This window comes from Acromyrmex echinatior, chromosome 13 (genome assembly GCF_024713525.1).
Source record: "Acromyrmex echinatior isolate Ae372 chromosome 13, ASM2471352v2, whole genome shotgun sequence".
NCBI lineage: Eukaryota > Metazoa > Arthropoda > Insecta > Hymenoptera > Formicidae > Acromyrmex > Acromyrmex echinatior.
The window spans coordinates 12,363,099-12,384,744 of NC_141864.1; the positions used below are offsets into that span (position 1 = coordinate 12,363,099).

General features: G+C 29.8%; 2 protein-coding genes across 6 annotated transcripts; one reads left to right on the plus strand and one right to left on the minus strand.

Annotated features, from left to right (window-relative positions):
* Positions 1-282: 282 nt before the first annotated feature.
* On the plus strand, positions 283-10,637 carry LOC105154991 (sialin). The gene is made up of 5 exons (XM_011070840.2): positions 283-468; positions 3,744-4,581; positions 5,312-5,631; positions 8,599-8,843; positions 10,202-10,637. Exons 1-5 carry the CDS (start codon positions 423-425, stop codon positions 10,370-10,372), a joined length of 1,620 nt encoding a protein of 539 aa, XP_011069142.1. The 5' UTR covers positions 283-422; the 3' UTR covers positions 10,373-10,637.
* A 438-nt stretch (positions 10,638-11,075) lies between these two features.
* On the minus strand, positions 11,076-21,179 carry Ate1 (arginyltransferase 1). Of its 5 annotated transcripts, XM_011070849.2 has the most exons (11): positions 21,047-21,179; positions 20,910-20,965; positions 20,601-20,848; positions 20,313-20,439; positions 16,345-16,469; positions 15,509-15,927; positions 14,940-15,101; positions 13,875-14,030; positions 12,911-13,083; positions 12,551-12,812; positions 11,076-11,561 (listed from the first exon to the last, which is right to left on the minus strand). In XM_011070849.2, the coding sequence occupies exons 3-11, from the start codon at positions 20,698-20,700 to the stop codon at positions 11,406-11,408; spliced, it is 1,680 nt and encodes a 559-aa protein (XP_011069151.1). In that variant the 5' UTR covers positions 20,701-20,848; positions 20,910-20,965; positions 21,047-21,179; the 3' UTR covers positions 11,076-11,405. The 5 variants fall into 5 exon arrangements, with proteins under 5 accessions (XP_011069151.1, XP_087269017.1, XP_011069148.1 ...); XM_087412891.1 differs by lacking the exon at positions 21,047-21,179 and having other exon boundaries at positions 20,910-21,036; XM_011070846.2 differs by lacking the exons at positions 14,940-15,101; positions 21,047-21,179 and having other exon boundaries at positions 20,910-21,036.
* Between the last annotated feature and the right edge of the window lie 467 nt (positions 21,180-21,646).

Sequence of the window (21,646 nt, forward strand, 5' to 3'; positions counted from 1 at the left end):
TCAAATAGCTTTGAGAGTTGTTACAGCAACTTTTCATAATACATGCAAATTTGAGAATATTATAATTTTCATATTTTTAAAAAGAGAATTTAATGTCCAAATTATTATTATTAGTTCTTCAATTCAAAAAGCTTCTTACGAAGAGAAATTCTTGTTGCAAAAGGTTTGTAGATCAGTTGAATTTTAATCATAAATTATTTTTCTTCCTCTTCTTCTCTCAAATCCCTTCCCTCTCTTATAAGAACGCAAGTTCTCTTGCTACCTGCGTGGGGATATAAATAAGCTCCATGTTCAACAACTGTTTTGCGAAAGTAGACGATGAACAACATTCAAACAGTGATGATCAATGCACGAGATTCCGAAAAATTATTGAAAACGTCACGTGTGTAAAAGTGTTTGAATTCCTGAATTAAAACTGCAACATGAAGCTTCAAAATTTTCGTCTGTGGCTCTGTCAATCATTATCACGTGAGTTAAAAATTAATTTTTCTGTTTATCTTCCTGAAGAATTTATTTCACATTGCAAAGTTTTAGAATTAAAAGATTTAGCATTAATTTCAATTACAAATTTAAAACTGAAACAAACACTAAATTCGAATTATACTTTAACAATCATTTAAATCTCATGCATCTTTGCTGTCGTATAAATTGGACTTAAAAATATTATAATGTAGTTTTGTATAAAAATCGCGAAATTGACATTCTAGTTTCCTTCTTATACTCGTTTGCATTCATTTTGTTACAAAAAAATGCATAATTTATATAAATTATAATAAAATTATTGAAATTAATAATAAAATTAATTTTACAAATTATAATTTCATTTTTAAAAATTATAATTATATTTATAATTTATGATTTATTCTTTTTCGAACATATGCAATTTTCTTCACATAAGCGTAAATTTTTATTAAATTATTAACAATATAAAAAAACTAGGATTAATAATGACTAAAGAATAAAACAAGAATTGTGTTTCTCTTCAAATATGTTTTTAATGCTTCAAACATACTTTAAACAGTGTATTATAAAAAAACATGTTTAAAACAATTTTTAAAACAGTCTTTTACCAATTTTATAAAAAACACACTATCAAATTTCGTCAAAAGACAAAAATATTCGTAGGTATAACAATAATAGTAATCTTTATTTTAATGTACAAAAATAAGAGACTGAAGAAATGAAACGTGAAGAAATAATTATACAAGTAAACGCGATGAAGTGCCAACAAGGCTGCTGTTGCAATGCCTAATGATAATAAAAAGACAATAGTTAAAACTGACGTGCATACTAACGATTTTCGAAATCAAACGAAGTCTGTAGAATGACTTTCATTCTCCTTCTTTTTAAATAGTAGGTAATATTTACAAATATGTAAGTGCCTTCAAAATTTTGTATTAATTTCATAAATCGTGAACCAGATGTGCAAATAAAATATGATATTTAAAATACGTTGAGCAAATATTTTCGCGATAGCTTGAGACAACCGCGTGATTAAAAATCTCCTAAAATTTTTTCTTCACGTGCACGAAAATATACGAATGATACGATAGCACACAGATTCAATAAACTGAATACATTAATAAATGCAAACTAAGATTTGCGATGACATGAAATTTAAGAAATTTATAAATTTTATTCATATATACAACAATATTTGAATAAAAATAAGAAAAACTTAGAACTACTTTTGAAAATATAAATAAATATAAAAATGTCATGTTATAGAGAATCTTTTTCTAACAATAATTTAATTATTTAAACTGTTTTTTAGTACATTTTTTTTAGTACATTTTTAAAAATATCGTTGTATCTGGCTAATACTACTGCGAATCCAACTGTGAGTAGTATTTCTGCGACTGGTACTGACTGATATTTTGAAACAAACGTTATTTCAGCGTAAAACTTCGTCAAACCTCGTTTTTAGTTATTCATTGTTATATTTATTTTATTAAAAAAAATATGTATAATTGTTACATATCTTTTGAATATAACGATATAAATTGTTATTTAAAATTGACTAACAATGAATTAAGAAAATTTAGAAAATTATTTAAACTTTTTATGTGCACTATTTAATGTGCATGTTTTCTATTATGAGCGTGTTTTTAATTATTTCGGAGCAATGTCTGACATTTACGATAGAGAAACTAATTTGTCCACACGAATCTAGTTGGCATGGTAATGCAACACAATTCTGTCAATCTGCATATTTTTTCACTTTTCTTAAACATTCCTAAATGCGAGCATTACGCGAAAAAGTATTCCAGATTCGTACTCCGGAAATTTTCTGGAGATTTTTACGTAAGTACGGATCGTTCAACGGAAGTAATCACAATGAAACGTTAGGATAAATATAAGTGATTGTAATTAGACTAAAGTAGGTTATTCTTTATTTTTTGCTCTTTTTTCAAGGTAAACATTCTAGCAGAAATATATATTTTAATATAGTTCTAATCTGAAGTATATTAAAGTAAAAAAGAAAGATATCACAATACACATTAAAAAAAAGTATTTTTATTTTTATAACATTTATTTGTATCTGTAAATGGTTTTTTTAGCGTCGTATTTCATAATTGTAATTTTTTATGTATGTATGCCGCAAAATAATACCTGGAATAATATTAATAGTATCTTTAGAAGCATATTTGCTTTCGATTTATCTATTAACTTTTTTCTTTTTATTCGGAATTGATAGTCTTCTTACTAGTTACGTTATTCATTGGGCTGCCTCCCATTTTGTATTCACATTGAATTATTTAAGCATTAAAGATCTAGCTTTGACTGTTATAGACTTTAATATACTTATTTGTGTATTCACATTATGATCTTAATATAAAAATCATTTATTATTGATTATTAAAATTTTTTCTGAATTTTTATGTCTAATCAAGTCTAATGGATTCCTTACAATAATAATGCACCAAATATTATGTATATATTGCTTATTAATAATTTCATATATGTAATTTTAATTTGAGGTGAAACTACTAATTATATATATAAACAGTTTTTTGACCATTCAACAAATATATTATTCATAGAAGTAAAAACCATCTTTTCCTTTAAAGAAAAGATGATTGAAACAAAGATATTTTTTACATCATGCATACCTTACGAAATATGGTTTTTTAGTATAAAAGTACAAATTTTTCTCTTAAGATTATAATAAGAATGACGAAAAAAGATAAAAATTGGTAGGGTTTACTCAATTTATGGCTTATATGAGTCTAGGATTTATTGATTTTTCAATTTTTACTGGAAAATAATGATTCACCATAACTTTGAATAATTCATTCAGCATATTCCTTTCTATTCTACATTCTAAATACTAAATAAGAAACACATGAGCCAAATTGGACGCGTCCCAATGAATAGTATTACTATCAGAAAAAAATGTGCTTTGAATGAAAGCAAAAGTTTTTAGTTTTAAATAATTTAATTTTTCATATCAAAAGCTCTTGAAAATAGATTCTCTATTAAAAAATAAAAATTTTATATATTTACAAAGAGTAATTAGCCATTAAGATTCATAATTAATTCAAGATACTGATAATAATTACATTAAAATATTCACGTTTTCGATATTTGTTCTCATTCAAAATCAATGTAGAATCATTAAAAAAAAAGTTCTAATTAAGAAGAATCTTAAATTATTCCCTATAAAATATTTCAATTATATTTGATCGTTGATCGATTTTGCCGTGCAAGAAGACTATCACTAAAGATTCCTTATTTTGCAGGATGGCTTCCAATACGCATTTGGATCTGCGTAATGATGTTCACCGCTTGTTGGACGAGCTACGCGTGTCGGTTGCAGATGCCAATTCTGGTGGTACCGATGATCGTGGAGGCGAAAGTCAATTACACGAATGAGGGTGTATGCGTGTTTGAGGACTCTCGACGACGTCGTGACGTTATCATTAATCCACTTGATCCTTCCAGCTACTTGGAACAATACGTTCTAGATCTTATGCAGGAAGAACGGGATAGGAATCTATTACATTCATTAGAACGTCGCCAAACAGAACCAATAATACGGCCACCAGATGCGCCCTTCGCATTTTTTAGCGGCCTACCATTCGACTGGACTCCAACAATACGAGGCCAACTTTTGGCCAGCTACAGCTACGGCGTCGTGCCTGGTAACTTGATCGGTGGCTGGTTTGCGTTGAGATACGGACCGCGCCGCGCAATTCTCTGGACGTCGATCTTGGCCGCAATAATCTCGCTAATTAGCCCATTCCTAGCGCAATGTCACTGGGGTGTGCTATTGTTCTCCAGGGTCGTCATCGGTATCACTGGAGGTGTCACTTTCCCCGCGTGTCATACTATGGTGGCAAAGTGGTCACATCCAAATGAACGGGCGCGCATGATCTGGTCTTTGTTAGGTGGAACGTTTGGCACGATATTGACCTATCCAATGATAGCTGGTATCGCGGAAAGTATGAATTGGGAATCCGGCTGGTATATACCATCCCTGCTGATGCTAGTGTGGACAATAGTGTGGGCATTGATCGCTTATGATTCGCCAGTAGAACACCCGGGCATCAGTGCCGAAGAGAGGGAGTACATTATAACGTAAGTATATTTTATAGTCAAACGAAATCGATTAATGTGTCATTTCTATCAAGGTAAATTAAACTCGGTTTAATTTACTCACTAAGTTACTAAGTATAAGCATATTCAAGCTTATAATGGTCAAAGCTGGATATTGTCAATGCCTAAATAATTCACAATAAATTATCTATATCCTATACATGTACAAGTATATACCATATTTTTGTAGTTATTCAAACTGCGCGCCGACATTTTTCCGGACTTATCAAACGCAATTAAACTACTGCAATATTATCACAAGTTAAATATTCAAGCTGTTATTAGATTTGAATATGCTTATACTTAGTATTTAATTTCATGTCGGTCTTAATAAAATTATTGTTATATACACTGCCTGCAAGAAGCGTGATTGTTCTTACATATACTGATTATTGTGAAAAATATTATTAAGGCCGCATTTTCGACCGTAGTGGGTTCGAACTAATCTAGATTGGATTAATGATACATGCTCTACTATTGGTTGATGTTAAATGCTCTACTGATAGTAAAGTATGCAACTACATCATTAATCCAATCCGGATCGATTCAAACCTGCGCTACGATTGAAAACGCTATCGATTTAATTATCTCTTTTCTAATTCTTAAAACTAGACAAAGATAAAAAGTAAATTAAATCAAGATCTAATCTATTGATAGAACGTGATTCTTCTTTGCAACGAAATCGGTTCAATGATTAATGTGATTCTTATAGCGGTCAAGCAGGAACGGTGCGCCCCGAGAAACCTCGATGGAAACAGACTCCGCTAAAGCAGATGTTAATGTCGATACCATTTCTCAGTCTGGTCATATGCCATTTCGGAAATCTCTTCTTGCTATTCTTCTACCAAAACTCGCTCATGCTATATTTGACCAAGGCGCTGGGATTTCAATTGACGAAAGGTGGCGCGGCGGCCGGCGCGCCATGGGGTGCCAGAATGGTATTCGGATTCTTCTTTAGTTGGGCGGGTGACACCATTAAAAGAAAGAAGATTATTAGCGTCACCCTTTTGCGTAAACTCGGGACTACATTCTGTAAGCATATTACACATTGATATTAAATCTGCCAATATCCGTAATTGTATTAACATTTCGAAAATCTCGGATGACAAATAACGTCAGTTTAAGTAGTAGTAATATTATTACTACTATTATTACTACTATTACTCAGGTGTACAAATAAGTTTTAAAGCGTTTTTTGTGTAACATATAATTTAAACTTAGAATTCAAATATTTTTGCGTTCTTTTGATATGTAGTGGCGCTTAATGTGTACTATTAAAAAACATAATTGACTTCACAAAATTGGAAACTTAAAATTAAATGGTTTTAAAATGGCGAGCGACAAGCAATTTATTCGACACTGCATTCGATACGAATTTCATCAAGGAAAAAGCGCTGCTAAAGCATGTGAATCAATTTGTTCTGTTCTTGGAGTCAATGTTGATATCCAAAAGTACATGTGAGTTTTGGTTTAGGCGATTTAAAGAGGATGATTTTGTTAGCGATAGAGAACGTAATGGTGCTCCTCAGAAAATTACAAACAATGAATTGCAAGCATTACTCGATCAAAACTCATGTCAAACACAAAACAAACTTGCACAGCAACTTGGAGTAACTCGACAAGATATTTCAATTCGTTTACGGCAGATGGGAAAGATTCTGAAGGAAGGAAAGTGGGTGCCGCATGCATTAAGTGAAAAAAACAAAAATGATCGTCTTGAGAAGTGTTTGAATCTGTACAATAAACAGCATAGAAAATCTTTCTTGTGAAAAATCGTGACTGGTGATGAAAAGTGGATTTTTTACGATAATCCTAAAAAGAGAAAACATTATGTGGATCCAGGACAACCCACTACATCAACGCCAAAACGCAACATCCACAGTTATGCTATGCATCTGGTGGAACATGAAGGGTGTGCTATATTATGAACTGCTCCATCCAAATGAAACGGTTAACAGTGATCGCTATAGTCAACAATTGATCCGTTTAAATCAAGAAATCGAACGAAATCGTCCATTTACTGGCAAAGGAAAACGTCCTGCGAAATTGCTTCATGACAACGCTAGGCCTCATTTTTAAACCTGTAAAGAAAACGTTGCTAGCTCTTGGTTGGGAAGTTCTGTCGCACCCGGCGTATAGCCCAGACATAGCCCCTTCTGATTATCATATTCCGGTCAATGCAAAACGCCTTGTCCGGTACACTTTCGAGCATTTGAAGAAGTGCGAAAATGGGTGGATAATTTTATCGCATCGAAAGACGAAACCTTCTTCGCTTCTGGAATTCGCAAGCTGCTCGAAAGATGGCTAAAGGTCATAGATAATGATGGAGATTATTTTAATAATTAAGTGTGTTTTCGTTTCTAAATAAATAAATATTAAATTTCATTAAAAACGTTTTAAAACTTATTTGTACACCTAATAGCAGTAATATTATTACTACTATTAATATTACTACTAGTAGTAATAATATTATTAATAGATATATATTTATAAAGAAAACAAACTCTTTAGTACTGCGTTAGTAACATCCCGGGAAAAAATGTTTCATATATAATTATATATAATTATATAAACTTATATAAAATTATGTTATATATTAGGGTGTCTATGAAGTCCCGCATCTCATATATCTCGGATTTTAGATATAGAAAAATGTTTTAAACAAAAGTTGTAGGACATTAAAAGGGACATATGATAGGAAATATAGACTTGACCTTGAATGGTCTTTTCAAGACTAGATCAGTGTGATCATTGTTTTCTTAAATGGAATCCTTCATTTTTTATTCCGTATTCTTGGAGCTTACCTCGAGAGTTTTTCAAAACACTATAATAAAAACATTTAAGAATTTTAAGCACGACCGTATATGTGAATACATCAAATATCGGTCAAAGTTAGATGTTTCAAATAATACATTATATATTCTTTTATTAAATCAATTTATTCCAGATATGATTGCGAGGCGATAACTTTCGATTTCAACACAATCATTCTGGAACGCTAATAATTCCTCCTAAATTAGATTAATAAGATTAGATAAGATATTAATCTAATTTAAGGGGGATTATATTAACGTTGATTTAATAAAAGAATATATTATGTATTATTTGAAATATTAAACTATAATAAAATATTTTTTCTTTAAGTATTTTTCACGTTACGAGGATTGACAGTTACAGTACCATTAATGCTGTCTGTACTGTAACTTTCAAGCCTTATAACTCGAAAAATATTTAACGAAAAAATATTTTATTATAGTATTTTAAAAAGCTCTCGAGATAAGCTACAAGAATATGTAATAAAAAATGAGAGGTTCCATTTAAGAAAACAACGATCACTTTGACTTAACTTTCAGAAGATCACTCAAGGTCAAATCCACATTTTCATCATATGTCCCCCTTAATGTCCTACAATTTTTGTCTGAGACATTTTTCCATATTTAAAATTGTTTAGCCAAGATATATGGCTTGGGTGGCACTTAATATAGACATAATTATATAAAACATTAACACATTTTATATAATTATATGTGTATTATATATATATATATATATATATATATATATATATATATATAATATGTCCATATATATATATATATATATATAATATGTCCATATATATATATAACATTTTTTCCCGGGATTTTAGTAAATACCAAAAAAACTGCACCAAAAGATATTCATTGATAGAACGAACATTGCTATATTGTTATTTAATTATTAATTATTGTTTTTGATATTTTATAGGATATAACTAACACTTTAGACTTTGTTTTTTTTTTTAATATACTATTGGGTCATCTAAAAAGTATCCGCGGTTTTTTGTCACTAGATGTGTTGACCATCAACACCATCTAGTGACAAAAAACCGCGGATACTTTTTAGATGACCCAATATGATTTGACAAACACAAAATTTCTTATGGCCAAACTCTTTTATCTGTAGAGCATATTGGAAATTTGAGTTAACGTTTCAATAATCAGAATTTCATTCTTTCAGCACATTTTATACCGGGCATTTTTCTAATATTGGTCGGCTATGTCGGATGCAATTTTGTACTAGCAAACATTTTTCTATTCCTTGCACTGGGTTTCAACGGTGCTGCCCTTATCACTACTCTGTCGAACAATCAGGATCTCGCGCCAAATTTTGCTGGTTTCCTTTACGGTATCATGAATACAGTTGGTAGCACTTCCGGCATGATTATTCCACCAATAGTTGAAGAGATAGCCGGCAAATTTGGAGTAAGTCTGCTACAAATCAATTATTTTAATGAAAAAAGTATAACTAATTTCTCTCTTTTTTTTACGAGAAATTATTATCATAATCCATTGATCTGATTCAGTTATTTTTCAAATTATCACCTCAAATATTTTCCTTCATAACTCTATTGTCTTAATAATCATTTATGATATTGTCATTCATTGGATTTATTCTATTATTATATCTGGTAAAAAATTTTTCATGCATGAATATACAATATCAATATGTATAAACATATAAACACGCATAATAATATTCATAAACATGTATAATTATATATGAAATATGTTCATACATCCTTTTTTTCTTTTGTAAAATTACTTTTTAGTGCAATAAAAATAATAATAGTAATGTGAAAAATAATTAAAAAGATAATTTTTGCACTATTTGTTTTAGAAAAAATCAAGTTTGAAGAAATATAAAAAATTACTTATGTATAATTATATATAAAATTATGCATAATTATGTATGAGCAATTTTTTTTCCAAACTTGTTTTTTTTTTAAACAAACAATGCAAAAATTATCCCTTTAACTATTTTTTATGTTTTCACATTATTTCTATTACTAAAAAGTAATTTTACAAAAGAAAAAAGGATGTAATGTATGAACATATTTCATATATAATATTACATGTTTATGAATATTTATGTATTTTTATACATATTTATACATATTCATGCATGAAAAATGTTTACTGGGTTTCTATTTATGTAAATTGCTCATTTATATTGTAACTATATAATTCGCATAATCGCGTGATTATCGTGATTGTCAAGATCTTCAGTATATCATGAGTTATCATTTCTTGTTTGTGTAACATTATATAATGGCAACATGATATAAACGACCAAGCGCAAGTGGCTCTCTTATCTACACCTGAAATATCCGTTAATGTCTCTTTAACAACAGTAATCTTGGTTATACGGTTTGAGCGCGATCCTTGACAGGACGAATCTTTGAATTAAAGAGGAAGACGAACAGCGGATGCACGCAACGTTACGCAAGCGGAAACCACGCTTACGCGGAAAGTTCCCAATTATTACGACAAAAGAATTGTTCCTTCTTTAATTTTTCGTATACAAATTTTTTTCAATCCATTCGTCCTCTTCCAATTAAATGGCTGCGTTCAGCAGAGAAAACTAATCAGTTAGCCTAATTACTCTTGCCTTTAGTTCTTCAGTGAATCTAAATGCAAATTATTGAAGAATATAATATTGAAGAATCACTAAGTGCTAACTGATTAGTTTTTTCTGAACGCAGCCAATGTTGCTTATTTCTTGCATTTGCAATCCTTGATATGAAAATTTTAATATAAATCCAACTTTTTCTTTGTACTAGAATCCGATCGACAGATGGCAGACACTTTTCTGGATCGGTGCCGCGGTGAGTATTGGAAGTATGATCGTGTTCCTGTTCGGAGGTAGCGGTAATATACAGAAATGGAACGAACTTCGACCGCTTGATAATCCAGATGACGTAGAGACTGATCATAAAATGGAGCCTATATAAGGCCAATATAGGGCACGTTTAATCGATGATTCTTTCAAATTTTTATTTAACAATGACACGTGAATGATAGAAAAGTTTAATTATTGACAAGCATGTTCCTAAATACAGTACAGGAAACATTCAAAAAGACTGAAAAATTAAAAAATTCTTAAGGAAGATTTAAAAGAATTGAACTGAAGATTATTTCAGGAATCGAAACTATTATAAAAGACTTTTCAAACACTGTTTAAAAAAATACCTGAAATAAAAATATGTAATTAAGAAATGTCTGATAAAGTTTACTACTTAAAGAAATGCATATGATATTATAATTCATATTGCATATCACTTCTTTGAACAACTTTGTCATTTATCTTCTTTCGCATTTGACAATATCGCTTCATTGAATTTATTGACATATTTATATTATCACCACTACATAATTAAATAAAGAATTGTTATTCTCTTTTTATTTCATTTACTTTGCAATCAACTGATGCGCAAATATTGTGTGTTCCGGAATCACCGAATCAAGATATTTTAAATAATATATAGAAAATAATATAGAAAAATATTTTAAATATTAAAATAACAAAAACGTATAATAAATAAATATTTATTTAACTTTTTGCATTTTTACGTAATTCAATGATCCATTATTAAATACTATAAATTCAAGGAAAAAAAAGAGAAAAATAAGGATTTGTGAAAAAAAATAGATTAATTACGCTTTAAGATAATGATTATTACGAAATTAAAATAATTTTTCTAAACGGTTTTTAACAAAATCGCTGGACGGTGAAGAAGTAATGCACATTTATTCTGCGCTTTTTACATTATCTGATTATAGTATTCAAGCGCTTGCATCACAGATCGTTACGCCACAACACAATCAATAATCTTCTAAGAATAACGAATTCGATCATTTCTTTGTACATGAATATCGGCCAACAGTTAACTTCTGAAGTAGCCACCAAAGTCATTCCACGATGTAATACCGTCCTTCAATATAATAAGTCCTTCCTTGAGATATAATACTATTCGTTTTAAATAATCACTCTCTAGAATAACGAAAGAACAGCATTCTTCGTGCACATGGCATCCCAACGAATTTGGCATATTCCTCCACCTCACGTTTTTCTTCATGCGTTTTCCGCAATGTTTTATATTTTTTATACGGCATCGCAATATTCTTGTACAATATCAATACCTAAAAAGAAAATGTTTCAATATAATAACAAAAAATTTAACGCTGTAATGAAACTTAATTACAATTTAAATTTTATTAGAAACTTAATTACAGTTTAAATTTTACTAAAATATATAAGATGTTTATTCAAATCTTGGAAAGAATTCTCTGAGAATTTCCGGATTTTTTAATTATTTTTGTTTAAAATTCCAAGTAAAATTAAATATTAAATAATTTTTTTGAAATAAAATATAAACAACATAAATAAATTATATTGAAAATTAGTAGAAAACAAAGATTCCACAATACTATCTATCATCTACAAATGGAGCTGCGAAACTTAGAGGATAGTATAGGGAAGGTTCATTATAATAAAGTATTAATGGTTGCATTCGATAGAGAAAGCAATTTTGCAACTACAATTTTTAGTTCTTGCATTTGATTTCTTATGGATCTAATTAAACTAATCATATTGAAGAAATCATATTGAATTTTACAACAGTTGCAAAGCACTTTTTTCTGCTAAACGCAATTATTTACTCTATTCTGCCGAGTATTGTCTTCTGCTGTCTCATTACAACTTTTTAAATAAAAATTTGCGAGACACACAAAAAACATACGTGAATATACGCGGATGTGTATGCTATACTTGTTGCTAACTAATTATCAATATTTTGCTTGCGTTCGGTTTGAGCTGGTCACACACATTCAAGAAAACTTGTCAAGTATGACATACACAAGCCATACATATAAGTTTATTGGAGCGTATGTGTGACAAAATTGAATAATTATTGCAATAGATTTGTATATAAGCTTGCAACAAAATTTCGTGAAAAAGAAATCCCTGATTTTCAACGATAAAAAATAAATCCCCTAGAAATTCCACATTTTTCAGGTTTTCCTAGATAGTAAACATTCTGATATACTAAATGTCGAAAACTATGAAAACGTAATAATCTTTTGCAATAAAGATGTAACAATTACTTGTAAAATTATCTTAAAAAGTATACCTCTTCAACGTTGACTACACCATTTTCATCGATGGCGTTGATCTCATCATTCAAACGACTGTACTTTTCGTTGTCTAATTTGGCTAGGCAAGGTTCGATGTCGCACCACACGTATGTCTCAGGGCATAGAAGTTTCGATGGCTGCATTCTGGCTTTATATCGCATCTTCTGACACGTATGAATATAATAGCCCATGTAATAGTATTTCAGATTGTTTGCAATCTTATTGAGTTGTCTCGTTAGATGAACCTCTCGAAGAGAACTAGAAACAATTCAGAATTGTGTGGCTGATCCATGAATTTTAATCACGTATATCACAATTAAATGTTTGTAAAAAAGTGAATTTTTAAAAAGACAAACCTAAAAGTTCCGAGAGACAATTGACTGTATGTAGGATCATAAAAAAAGTATACGCTTGAGATGCACGACGGCAGAATGTCTATTACTCCTACTGCTATCAATTTGTTATCCAGCCAATATTGTTCGTGAAAAGAGCCGTATCCGTGAGGTGGTCCACTATCGGGTATCCATTGCTTTAAAAAGCAATTGAATTAAAATATTAAATTTTTTTAAATGCTATTTTGCTTTATTATTATGTCTTTATTATTATCTGTTTTTTTTTAACTAAACTGCTTGCACAGAGTCTTTTCTCTTTTCCTCTTCAATATGACAGGAAAAAGAGGAAAGCTAAACCAAAAAGTTTAGCTAAAAAGAATAAGCCTTTAATTATTATTTTAGAATAGCGATTAATACTAAAATTAATACTCAATGATTTTTATTCACTAAAAAAAATCGACCGAACAAATTACTGTGAAAATAAAGAAAGTGATAAAATCAAATATTTTATCAATATAAAAAGCATAATTATAAAAATAAAAACATTTTCACAATCCTTTTTTACGCAATATAATATTAATCTAAAAAATAGAAACGGTCAATAATAACCATTCGATACTTATAGTGTTAAAATTCTGAATGACCCAATAATCCCAGTACACATTAGAAGTATAAAGTGATTATTATTACATTTCCATTTTTTAGATAAATTATATTTCTTGTGTAAAAGATAGAATTCTGAAATATTTTTGAATAATTTTTTCAATAATTATATCCTTTATACTGATGGAATATTTCATTTTATCACTTTTTTATTTTCATAGCCAGCAGACTATGACTACACTTAAAGACTACACTTTCATAAAGCACAAGATAGTATTTGTGTGACAGTACTATGCATAAACGAATATTTCTGTTCACTCCAATGAAAAGAAAAGTTATTTTCTATATCGTTCGTAAACACAAAGAGATTAGATACAAAGTGTACCTGCAAGGGACTCTTCACAAGGAAGTTGTAGAATGCCTTTTGATCGCATTGTTCTGGTGTATCGCCATGAATCGTCATTTGATATTTTTTATAAAGATTCGCGCTCGTTTCGAGAGTGTTCAGGAATTCGTCCGACATTACTCTCACCAATTTCATCTAACAAATTTACAAAACGTAAAATTTTTCATGTTTAGCCGATAAATAAGATAATATCTGATATAAGAATTAATTATCATCAAGCAATGATAGTAATAATGCAATCATAAGTTTCCTATTTAATTAATTATTTAATTAAGAGGCGAGGTCCACTTTGCTCCAATCATGATAATACAGCTGTCTCCATATAGCATTTATTTGACTATCGTGAAAACGTTAGTGACGTCCTATCAACATATCGCAACATTGATGATTATGTAAATAAAATTCAATCAAACATGATGACAGTAGAAAATAAAAATTGAATCGTGCGCGCAAAAACGCAAAGCTTCTATCTATTATTACGAGAGGAAATCAGAAAGTAAATTGAATTTATTTATTCCTCACGTACATTACACGTTAACAAAATATATATATTATATGTTTCTCAAAATAGTTACTCAGTTGCGACATATTTTATATATAACGGCTCATAATTTTCTGATTCTATCTAAAGAAAATTTTTGTCTCAAAGCCATATGTACACACATTTCCTAAACTCCAAGACAACTGAAACTTGAGCTTCTCCCATATCTTAGTCCTGACCTTCCAGTGCTTATTTGTTTGGATTATTAAAGGAAACCCTGTATGGCCGGTAGTATGTCAGTGACAAAATTCAATTGCCTTTGGTTGCTTTCAGCTTTGAGGATAACTAAAAATCTTTTTTACAAATGGAATTAGAAGAATTGTGAACCGTACAAAATGTGTTGCAAAGTTAAGCGATTATATTAAGAAATAATGTGTATATTTAGCTGTATTGTACATGAAGAATAAATAAATTCATTTAACTTTTTTTATTTCCTCTTATAACTTTCTGTGTAATTTATCGCACAACGAATGACTGTCAGATAATTTAAATCTACAAATTACCTGCAGAGGCGACTTCACGAGAAATCTCGTGTAACGTTGCTCTGTGAGCTTCTCAGGCGGTACTCCGTGTATTGTATTCTGATACTTTTTATAAAGCTCATAAGATTCTTTCGAAGTCTTTCGATATTCGGAACTCATCGGTGCAGTCCGAACCAGTCTCAACTTAAAGTGTAAATAACTTAACATAAAACTCTATCTGAACAAGGAAGCGAATAATTATCTCTATAAAATACATGTGAACTAGTTGCAATTGGTTTATAAACAGATCGGACAAACGAGTGATGAAAAAATAATATAGATTAATTTCACAATGTAATTAAACGTATGTTGAGCGTTCGACATAGAGGCAGCATTATATATAAAACAGCATTATTTAACAAATATTTTGCTATAATCAAACTTTTTATTTGTTTTATTACTTTTCTTTCATAAAAATTGGAGAAAAGAGGACCATACCGAGACGCATGTAATAAATAAGAAAGAATAGTATTCCACAAGTAATAAAGAATTAGAAAATATCTGACAAAATAAGTAATAACGATTTTAGAGTTTAATCAATGACATTTTACCTCCAACTTTTTCAATCCAGTGTACACTTCCTCGAATAATTCCTCCACAGTTTTAATGAAATTCTGTTGCTTCCTTTCTCTCATGATACTTTCAATTTCGCTCTGAGATTTACCTTGAGCCAGCAATTTATTTTTTTTACGCTCTATGCGTAAGAGCTTCGCCTTTTTGCAAGGTACTATATCGACGATTTCATTTCTAACGTGCAGGTTATTTTTGCTATTGGCATTTGTTAGCTGTGCTTGACTGCTATTTGATACAAATTGATTGATAGAATTCTCTTGAGTTTTTGTTTTCATTAGATTGATAGACAATCTTTCATCGACTTCATCATCAACAGACGAAACATTAATCTGAGATTCGTTTTTCTGCGCTCTCTTCAGATGCTTAGAATAATTTAATGCTTCTTCGTTGCTTATGTCTATAAATATTATAAAGTTAGTGAGCTAACCGCGAATGTCACTGGCTCATGTTCAGCAGAAAAAGCAATTATTATAAAATTCCTTAATAACTGGTTTTTGCCCTTAATTCTTCATTTGTAAATGTATGAACCAATTATATTTAACCCTTGTAATCCCTTTATAATCACACTGGGATTAAAATAATCCCAGAGTGCATTTAATCAGTAATTTTGTTTACTTCATAGAAAAAAAATGAATACGGTAATCGGTTAAATGCGCTGTTAAGTCATTTTGATCCCAGTGTGACCATTATAGAACTTTTAAGAAGTATATATGACCACAAAAAATTAAAAATCTTACAATAAATATATTATAAAATTGTTTTTTCTATTGAATACAATCATTATTATACACAGATCAAATTCTAAAAATTTTACCTATATTATCTTCGGCCGTACCTCCTCCAACATTATCCTTCGTTAATTCATTCTTCAAAAATTTAGTCATCCGCTTTAGGATTTTTTTCTGAGACTTTGATATTCTAAAATCTAGAGCTTCGCATCTAAAAATCATTAGCCATATGTTTAAACCGCGCCAAACTTCTGTTTCATAATTAAGCAAAATCATATCTCCTTCAAATTTAGAAATATTATGATAAATTTAATCACTTATACTACACTAAATTTCCTAGTGTAATTAAAGACTGCTTTATATGAACTGCATTCCAAAATTTACAGCCATCACTAAAAAAATATATAGACATTCCTTTGAAAGTACAATTCCTCTTACAATTGGGTGAAAAAAAAATTTGGACTTTCAGTTAACAAAGATAATAAAGAAAAAATTCTGGTCGAATTCATCAAATATATAGAAAATAACATAACTGGTCGGCCAAAGAATATTGTTAATTTTATTAGAAATAATGCTATTCCAATTTTTAAAAAATTCTACAACAATTTTCCCTCTCCAAATTCTATAGAGAAAAAAATTTCTAAATGGTTATATCTGACAAAAAAATTCATTAATGATCATCCTGATATCCTCATTACAAATACTGACAAGGGTAATGTTATTGTTGCTTTCGACAAGAACATCTATATATCGAAAATGGAGAAGATTCTTTCCGATGTAGATATTTAGATACTTAGATACAAAGAATTTAAAAAGATCGGATAAAAAAATTGACTCAAGATCTGCGTGTATTACTCACGAGATGGAAGTGCAAGGAATTTATTGAAGATTCCACATATCGAAGACTGCTTACAACGAATGGCAATATTCCTAGAGCTTATGGATTAATAAAAATTCATAAAGCTGGTAACCATTGAAAGTGATTATATATCTTCGTTAAACAGTCCACTTTACTATCTCTCATTTTAATTATGTACATAACATTATCAAAAATAGCATATCAAATACTTTAAGCCGTATTAAAGATAACTTTCATTTGTTTAACATATTAAATGACAATTAGAATCTAATTATGTTTTGGCTTCTTTTGATGTTGTGTCTCTCTTTAAAAATATACCTATTGATTTAGCAATCAATAGCATTAGTAAAAGATGGGACCATATTTCTATGAGGACAAACATTTCTAAAGAAGAATTTATTATTGCAGTAAATTTTATACTAAATTCAACCTTTTTTTTCGTTCAATCAGAAAAATTATAAACAAGTATTTGGCACTCCAATGGGTTTACCCATAATTGCCCATAATTATCGCCCATAATTGCAGACATTGTAATGCAAGATCTGAAAGAAGTGGCGATCATAAAATTACAAATACCGCCACTGTTTTATTTCCGATATGTTGATGACATCGTTCTTGCACTTCCATCGGATACGATCAATAGTACACTGAGCATTTTCAATTCTTTGACACACAAGATTTTTTATGGAGGTTGCTGTTAATGACAGAATATGTTTTCTTGATACAACAATTATCATTGACAATCAGGAAATCATTTTTGATATATTATACATATATCACAAAGCAACATTTTCTGGCAGGTTCCTCAATTTTCATTTGAATCATTCTCTCTGTCACAAAAGAGGCACAATTATTAGTTTTTTAGACAAAATATTCTATCTGTTACACCCTCGCTTTCAACAAAAATATTTGATCGATGCAATTCTTTTCTTGAAAATGGTTATCCTCTCTCTTTTATTTTTTTCACAATAGAAAAAAGATTAAAATTTCATACATTGAACAAAAATACTACACATAATTTACAAATTAAAGAAAAATATTTTACAATTCCATGTACATTTCATCTCAGAAAGTTTTCTACCTACCTCTAACAGGTTTCATTATAAATTAGCTTTCACCATTTATATTATTTTTGTTTTTACTCTAGTAAAAATATGACAGTCGCTAAAAAGTAAAATAGCAAGCAAATAAAAGTATTATAATAAGTTTATAAGGTATGAAAAATATAAGATTATGTATACCTATCACACTTTTTATTTTCAAAATGAAAAAATTTAAAGTTTTTCTACTTACTATGTAGGCTATAAGTTTAGAAGGTATGTATTTAGAAAAATATAGTTAACTTTTAAGGACTACTGTACCTGTCACATTTTTTGTTTTAAAAATTGTAATAAAAAATTTATTTACAGTTTCTCTAGTTACTCTACGTACTTATATAATTTCTTAATTATTCTATCAATAAGTAATTATGTAATATCGAAATGAAAATTTAAATTAAATAAAGTGTTTTTCAACTTTTTAATTTAACAACTAAATACTCTTAAATCAAATTATTTTATCTTTATAATTTTTTTAAATTACCATTTTACCAACCTCCATAATTTATTGACTAATTTATCATAAATGACTGAGTAAATTATCGTAAAATTTGGTCATTTTCTAATCTAAAATTTACATTAAAAGACAGAGACAAGGTTAAACAAACAAAATGATACTGAATCATTGCCAGAATCCTACTCACAAATCATACAATCCCTTTCTCCCTCATAATTATCTTTCTTTTCTCTCTATACATCCCTCCTCCTATATTCTTTCTACCTCTATATTCTCTCTCTTTAATCTCACTTTCCCATTATTTTCTAACTTACTTCAACTTTACTTTCCTTCTCCGAGTCATTTTAAATTTATTTGGTCTAATAACGTCGAAGAGACATTGATCTTTCTCTCATCGCATTGTTTATTGTACTTTATTCATATTATTTAATTTTTTTGAATTGAACTCTCAACTACAATTATGAAAGATATTTTTCTTATCTAATTTTAACAGATATTTAATTATTTTAATTGATAGATTTACATTGTACATTTTTAACTTTCATTTATATCAATATTGTATTGTCTCATCAGATTATATTAGGTGTTGGAATTAATTCGTAGCGTTTTACAAGTGATGGGAAGTACTTTCATTAATGTATTTTTTAATGCTCATGTGAAATAAATAACATTCTTTCATTAAAAACGCTACGAATTAATTCCAACACCTAATATTTTTCTGTCATTCTTATAATTTTACATTATTATATTTATAGCTGTAATGCGTTATATTTCGTTCTGAACATCAATATATAATCATACACTAATGTTCTTTTGCTGTACAATTTTACTAACAAGACGAAAATTCTTTAATTATTGATATCTACCAACAGTTTGATGCCTTGACATTGCGAAATATTTTCATTTGCCATCGACCGTCCATAGTACAAGTTTTTACTTTTCTGATAAATTCTAATGTATGTATTTTATGTATGTTACTGTTTAGTTTAAACTAACAAAACAAAGATCCTTCTTAATTTATTGATACCAACAATTATATAGTTTCAATGCGAAGTATATTTTCAATTTTCGATCGACTTTATGTTATGTTTTTTACTATTTAGACATATTTTGTAAACATTGATGATGATCCGATCATGATCGAAGCGTTTGTTAGCCAGCATGTTATTAAATTTCATAATTAATTTATTAAGACATTTTTTTTACTTATCTACTAATTTTATAGATAAAATTTCTCGTTCATAATCTTTTTTGTTTGAACTTGTTTTTTAAATTATTGAGCCATTATACTATTATATAAAAAACATATAGTTTATACATTATGTGTGCTATAGATTTTCAGCATTGGCAGTGAATTTTGGAGCACAGCTAAAGTACTTAAATACAATGAATTAATATAATCAACTTTGATAATAAAATAATATGTATATATTTTGTTAAATAATATACAATATCGTTAAGTATTTGTTTAAAGTATTTATATGCTTTTAACATTTAATTGCGCTAATTTCATGTATAGCAGCTTTTAGTATGCAACAAATCTAGTTTAATGGAAATGACTAAATTCGCTATTATTTATAGGTAAGTAAAATCGTCTCTCTCTTTCTGTCTCAAAACTTAGGATTAAGAAATATTACTCACTTAATGGTATATTGTGGACAGCAGGTTTGGTTCATCATAGGTTTATAACAATAACAACCGCTCCGCCTCCATCCTCTATCTATTAAACTTTGGTAATCATGTACTGTTAATGAGTGCGCCCACATACCTGTGCAATAAGCGATGACTTATCAAAATAAAACTCAAACTTATTCTAGTGTTTTAATTTGCTTTTTTAAGATTTTCGAAGACAGAACGTAGCTTGTTTGTCAAAACAAGACGTGAGAAGACATCAGAGGCTCTACGAAGCAAAAGGGCTTTTACGCTTACCATGACTGAAGTTCGTATCAGGTTTTTTGCAGTAGCCGCATTGATAGCCCTCATGTTCCGCGTAATACTCCACAATGCTGTACGATTGCCTGCCAGTCATCTCGATAATCTTCTTCGAGTTACTTGGATTCTGTTACTATTGCTAAACGTAAACGAATGTTCTAGGCTTACCCCTTGTTCGCGTACTAAGGCTATGCAGTCAAGCACTTTCGATCAAATGGAACACCGTCGTTACTCGTGTATTGCAACTGTAAATTGAAAGCTTATTTCTTTATCTATCGATTTAATAACGTCAAACCTCGCTATTACCTTTTTTTTAAACTCTGACTTTCGTCAAGTTCACTCGATTCTCGACTGTAACATAGCTGAAACGTAATTTTAATAAGGCAACATTATGAAATGTCAAAATCCAATTTTTAAGCCGGAAACACAATAGGCATGCTTACCGAGCGATTGTATATTATTGGTTGGATCTAATAACCAATTATGTTAATTTGCTCGACGAGCAGACTAGTCGCTTTGTCAACTTGAACGCGTCCAATGGCTGCGTTCACTCAGCGGATTCAATAGTTGAATGCGGGTAAATTTTCACGAGCTGCTTCACAGAGCTGTCCTGGCTGCCACAGACAAAATTTCTGTAACAGTAACCTTAAGACGTGAACTTAAACCGATCAGCCAATCATTATTTTTAGATCTACGTACTCTAAGGGAAATAGCAGTAAACTTATCCAGTTTCAACCGGTTGAAACTCACCTTATTGCGAGGTTATGGCATTGCTGGATTATGGATAAGTTTACTGTTATTTTCATTTCCGTTAGATAATGTAATCTAAAGCAGTATCCTGATTGGTTTAAGTTCACACTGAATGGGGATCGAGGAAAATTCGTGGCCGCAAATGATTAGCCGCCATTTTAGTTGGGATGATATTTGAGCGAATCAGAAGCGTTCGCGGGCGCGCTGCGATAGTACATCGATGTATCGATCGATGTACTATCGATGTATGAAATCTATATGGACATGAATGGTATGTAAACAAAAATAATGTC

Coding starts and splice junctions, on each gene's coding strand:
- LOC105154991 (XM_011070840.2), top strand. CDS start 423: ATGAAGCTTCAAAATTTTCGTCTGTGGCTCTGTCAATCATTATCAC. Junction 469..3,743: donor GCTCTGTCAATCATTATCAC/GTGAGTTAAAAA, acceptor CTTATTTTGCAG/GATGGCTTCCAATACGCATT. Junction 4,582..5,311: donor GAGAGGGAGTACATTATAAC/GTAAGTATATTT, acceptor TGATTCTTATAG/CGGTCAAGCAGGAACGGTGC.
- Ate1 (XM_011070849.2), bottom strand. CDS start 20,700: ATGACTGGCAGGCAATCGTACAGCATTGTGGAGTATTACGCGGAACAT. Junction 16,470..20,312: donor TGTCCACAATATACCATTAA/GTGAGTAATATT, acceptor AATGATTTTTAG/ATGCGAAGCTCTAGATTTTA. Junction 14,031..14,939: donor TCGTGAAGTCGCCTCTGCAG/GTAATTTGTAGA, acceptor TAAATTTGTTAG/ATGAAATTGGTGAGAGTAAT.